Consider the following 5,825-nt stretch of genomic DNA (forward strand, 5'->3'; position numbering starts at 1 on the left):
AAAAAAACAAAACAAAACAGGGGAAAAGGTAGAAAACCAAGGAAACTTTTAAAATCAGCACATTTGGAATAGCAAGCAGTACTTAGATTCCTGCCTAAACAGACACTACATTAATTTAAATTTACTAGCAACAAAACTAACTTTTCAAACATAAAATTTTCCCAGAAATGGTAAAACATCTGGACCATTTTCACTGGCCCCATATACTCTTCCGTACAAGAAATCCTAGATAACCTACCCTAAACTAATTGTAATGAATTCTTTTGAAGTTCCTTAGTTCCTACACTGAAGTCTGGAGAAACAGTGCTTGAAATTTTGTTAGCTAAAATTTTGAATGATACAAAATCTTTAAACTTATGTGAAAATACTAAACTGTGACTGAAGATTCCCCAGTAAATGTTTTATACTACACTGGTTTTGGAACAAATGATACAAAGGCCAAGTTAGATTATGAATTCTGGAACAGGAAGAAGTGTTTAGATTCTATTGGTTCTCTATTCTTATTAGTGTATCAATGTCTTTTTTTATTAAAAGCAGCAGAGTGCTGAAAACAAAATTCGGAGTCAAGCTTAAAGCACAACTTAGCATTGCTCATACAGATAAGTTTACTCACTGGCTCACTTTCTCTCTCTTTCTCCAGTCTTGCAATCTCTTCATTTAACCTTTTGTTTTCTGCTTCCAGAGCCTCCACCTGGAATTCATCTGCATTAAACAAATCCTCTGAAAAACAAAAACGAAATGAAACAAAAGATTGTCTTTAAATAGCTTAGAACACCAACATCCATACCAAATGATACCTGTCTCTCTGACAAAACTTAAAATGAAAGCTAAAACTATAAGAATGCTCATCACACAATACAGGAGATGGACAAAAGGATTATTTAAAAATTGTTCAGGCAAACATAAGATTCAAACAGAAGCTGAGATCTGAGTGACAGGTTCCAGGAAAAAAGCATTTCAAATTTTTTGGTCATATATACTATGCTATTACAACGATCATTTCATGACAGACATCCTCTCCCAGCTTCTGATGGTGGACAGTTGCATGATCTCTGCATTATCAGTATGTGCTTGTATTAAAGAGACAAACAAAAAACCCTGAGCAGCTGTAGTTTTATTTTCTCCTTCTGTTCTTCTAATTCTTCTTCTGTCCCACATACATCTCTGCAGTTACAGCCATCTCTTCCCTTGCTCTCTGCCTATGATGAACATTTACCCACTTGTCTTTTCTGAAGATTTCACGCTGTTGCCAATTTGTTTTCTTGCCAGCAGCAGTCAACTTCAAAATCTGACTGGTGGTCCTCATTTGAGGTCTCTTACACAAACAGAAGCCACTGGCACAAGGAACAAAGTGCTGTCCTTGTTTCTATAGGCTCTGTACTAGATTTCTGGAGTAGATAGAAACAGTAAAGCCAGCACTACAACCTGCCAGTTTCCTGGAAACCATCAGAAAGCATGATGGCTATTTGCAGTGGTGTTGGGGAGAAGGAACTAACAACCTTTTATCTGTAAATGGAACAAATTTGACATTGAAATGAGCGTGCCAAACATGGAAAAAAAACTAGTCACTTTACATGGAACAGCTTTATTTTAACTAACAGAATTTCTGGCAACCTAAATTAAACAAACAAAACCAAAACCAAAACAGAAAACCTTACTTAGCTTTGACTGCACTTCTGCATCAAATTCTTCATAAGTGTCTCCACCCTTCATAAAGTGCTCATAGCACTTTACAGTATAGTCCAAGAAGAGCTGAAAAAAAAGAGTAAACTTTCAGGAAGAGCCAAGAGATGGAAAAACCTGGACATACAGTTCCACTCAGCAAATGGAACATTTTAAATGAGAAGAAAACCTGTTACTGGCTTGATTATTAAATGCTATCTATCTTACAATGCACAGGGACAGGGCCCAGACCATGACCCCGATATTTTAAAACTAAAGAAAAGACACTTCCCACTTCAGCCAGCCAACCAAGGGAAAACTAGATCTCAGAACATTACTATTTTCTGTTCATCCTCTTTGGTTGTTTCTAAATTAGTTTGAATGAGACAGGGTAGTAGAATGGTGCAAAGAGGCCGTTCTTAACGCAGGGAATAGTGTGAAAGAAGGTACAAAGATGAAAATGTGAAAAACCAAGGGGTTGGTGAGGGGCAACAGACTGAAATGGACAGCAGGCAAAAACAAAAAAGTAGTAAGTAGAAGAACTATTCAGAAATTTGAAGATGAGGTTTTAATGTTCAACTTTCAGAAAAGTTAGAACTGATAGGATTTAAAATTGAAAGCCACCTTCTTCATGGACTGGAGGCAAAGAAAGAAAGAAGTCAGGAAGCATAAAGTTAGCTGTTGTGACAATAGGATCAAGGCATGATGGATAAGGATTCCATAGAACATGATGGGGAGAAGGATAAGTTAGATCAAAATGGGTAAAGAGTGGAAGAGGGAGAGAAATTGGAGCAGCAGTCAGCAGATACATGCAAGAAACATTTGGAGGAAAAGTGAACAGAGGATATGTCCACACATGCAGGGACGTGCACTTGCAGCAGCTCAAATAGGAGTGGCACAAATTTGAGCGAGGGATTACTGTCTCAGTGCATATGCCCAGACAAGCACTTTGGTGTGAGGCAACTTGTGCCATTTGGGGGAAAATAACCCTGTCCAGCTCCTCCCAGATCTTCAGCCAGGGGGGGAACTATAACCTGGGGTCAGCACCTGTGCTGGCCTCAGCAGTATAAAAAGCTGCCCTGGCAAGTTGCTCAGGGCTACTTGCTCTCAGGAGCTTCTGGGGCCCAGCCAATTGGTATCTGGGGAATTACCTCTTGCGCCAGCTGGACTGCTGCAACAGTCCTAACCGAGAGTTCCTTGCACCCTCTACCTGCTGCAGCAGTCAGACAGTGGGGGCTGCTGCTACCTGTGACAGCACGTGACCCCAAGGCTGCACACCTGCCAGACCCAGATGGGGACTGCACAGCTGCAGAGGCATCTGCACCTCTGAGCCAGCTGCCAGTGGGCTGTGGCTGTACAGTTGGCCTTTGTGCAGCATTACTGCCACGTGTACGGCTGCCCTGCCATCTGGGCAGCTATCGCCTAGAAGATGTTCTCAGTGTGGTGGCTTGCTTTGAACTGTCAAAGCATGTCTTCCTGGCCCCAAATGGCCAAGAGGTCAGCCACCTCCAGCTGGGTCCCACATGCCAGCCCTGAGCAGGCTCTTCTGCCTGGGACCTGCCACTTGCCTCACTAACAGGAATCCTGGTGTTCACTTTTTAAAAACTGCAAATTCTCCGATAAAAAAAATTCCCAAATTCACTCTTTAAAAATACCCCAAAATCCATGTTCTTCCACAGTTAAAACAAAAGACCACTATATGAGAGAGAGAAGAGGACCAACCGACCAGTTGGGCAATGTTTTATTGATATATTTACAATTCTAAAGCAGTTTGGAAGCCTGCCAATGTCTCTATCATAATAATAAAATAAATTTGAAATATGTAAATGTTTTGATGTTTGGTTTTGCTCCCCACAGGGCCCTAGCCCCTCTCCATAGCAGCAGCAGCAGCCGCCACTGTGCGCTCAGGGCCTGCTGTGGCCAGATCCCACAGCAGTGTGGCGTGACCCCGGCCACCTCAGAACCAGTGCCGCCTGTGCTTTTTGGCATGGGTCTGTCTCACAGGGACCGGGTGTTGCACCAGTCTGGGTCCTGCCTCTGGCAGCAACGCTGCCGACTTGTGTTATATTCAGGGAGAAAGTGTGTGGCAGGACCCAGCCCAGCACAGTGCGCTAACATGCCTTTGCACAGGAGCAGGAGGCGCAGCTCCAGGACACACGGCTCTTTTGCTAAGGCATGCTAGCTGCGTGGCCTGGGTTGGGTCAAGCTGGTGGGGCATGTTTTCCACAAAGCTCAGGCAGCGATGCGCCATGGCCTGTTGTGGGCATGGCACCACAGCCATGCATCGTCACCTGAGCCTTGTGGAAAATACACCCCACCAGCCCAACCCAACCCAGGCTATGCAGCTATCATGCCTTTCCACAGGAGCTGCGCCTCCTAATCCTGTGCAAAGGTGCGCTAGCACGCTGCTCCAGGCCAGGCAGGGTCAGGTCCTGCTGCATACTTTGTCAAGAGGCTCCAGCGGGGGCTGCCACACATCTGTTCCCCCACCTGCCCCCCGCAGTGCCAGCAGCAGCAGCCAGCATGGCTGTGGCCCAGTTGCAGGCACAGCTGGAGGCAATGTGGCACTGTGTGACCTGGGTTTTGTTTGCAGGGATCTGCAAGTGCTGCCATACCTATTTTTGTTGTTGTTGTTTTTTTTTTTTAAAAGAATCAGTGATGTATGTACTCAACACTCCTGAGACTGAGAACATATCCTATATTATTGGGAAAGGACCTCTTGGATTACTTAAGTACCTTTCCTTAACTATCTTTTCCTAGTTTAGAGACAGATACAAGCTCATGCACATTATTTGCCATTTTTATCACTGTGTTTGCTTTATATTCCTAAGAAATAAAAAAAGTGAAAATACACCCCCCCATCATTAAGATATTAAAACTGCAGAAACTAATTCCTGCAATTAAAAAGAGGAAAAAAAAAGAACCACCTTAAGGTTTTCACTCATTAGTGATCTTAGACTGCATTTCTTTCAAAAGCAACTGTCAATAGCATTGTGAAATTTATTTCTAATTTCAGCTGATCGGTTTTTTTAAAGTCACTTTTTGGGACACATTGCAATACAAATAGACTCAAGTTGCAAGTAAAGTGAATGTTTGAGACCTAGCCAAGAGAAGAAAACAAAACTAGCAAGATACCCCTCCCCACCAAAGAATTACCATGTTTTACCCAAATCCAAGACAAGGTCCTCCACGACCCTCACAACAGCACAGGGAAAATTCTTATCTTGGATTTTAGTACTGGTCTGGGGCAAAGGCACAGCTCAGCTTGGGCCCAGGCTCCAGGTTGAGCTGCTGCATGCCCTGGGTTGGAGTGGCTCGTTTGACAGGGGAGGGTATACATGGCTAGGGGTAGTAGGGGGGGAAATTTGCAGCCTTCTCTCCTACCACTTGTCTCTCCTTTACCTGTGCCCACTCCCCTGACCTCACTTCCCTCCCAACTGCCCCCTTCCCCATTACATTCTCTAGCCTTGGTTTCTGCAGCCCAAGGCTGGCTGAGCCTCTCCCAGGCCAGTCTGGGCTGGGGCTGAGTCAGGGCTGTGCTGCTGCTGACTGTCCCAGACAAGCAGAGCTATAGCAAAAGGAAAAAGGGGCAAGGTACAGGGGGCAGGCAGGCACGCACGTGGCAGGGAATGCATGGTGGGGGGAAGAGCAAGGGGCAGGGGTCTGACCTCTCACTCCCCACTACTGCTTTCCCCACCAGAGCAATTGAGGGGATGAATTTAAAGATGACTTTCCACTAATTAGAGTTTATACATGGAAAATTATACAAAATTTATAAAATTTCCATGTACAGGCAGTCCTCAACTTACAACATTTCACACTTACAATGTTTATAAATTGACACCCTATTTCAACTTTACACTTGATCCGATGTGATGCCACACCAGCAAACAAGTTTGCTGCGTCACTCATCTCCCTGGAGAACATCTGTCCAAACTTTCTTGGACACTTTCTTCAAGAAAGCAGACAAGATTCTAGAAAACCTGCAGCCAATACGCCTGAAAAGACTCCAGCCAAGAACTCTTCAAAAAGTCCAATCAAGAGCCTTTCAAAAAGCCCAGCAAAGTCACCTCAAAGAAGTCCTTCCAAATCAATGTGATTGCCATTTACAATATAAATACATTAACGTAGCTATATTACTCATTTATAATTGATCGTGTACA

General features: G+C 43.9%; 1 protein-coding gene across 2 annotated transcripts in view; it reads right to left on the minus strand.

The window, feature by feature from the left end:
* The window catches only part of NDC80 (NDC80, kinetochore complex component), a 40,750-nt gene that overhangs the window by 17,649 nt on the left and 17,276 nt on the right, over window positions 1–5,825 (minus strand). For both annotated transcript variants that reach the window (XM_019525883.1, XM_019525891.1), the window contains exons 8-9: window positions 1,659–1,752; window positions 614–720 (exon numbers count right to left, since the gene is read on the minus strand). In XM_019525883.1, coding sequence (XP_019381428.1) covers window positions 614–720; window positions 1,659–1,752 — 201 coding nt within the window. The remainder of the gene's footprint in view (window positions 1–613; window positions 721–1,658; window positions 1,753–5,825) is intronic.

Source organism: Gavialis gangeticus, unplaced genomic scaffold (assembly GCF_001723915.1).
Source record: "Gavialis gangeticus isolate Ggan-Ray unplaced genomic scaffold, GavGan_comp1, whole genome shotgun sequence".
NCBI classification, from domain to species: domain Eukaryota; kingdom Metazoa; phylum Chordata; order Crocodylia; family Gavialidae; genus Gavialis; species Gavialis gangeticus.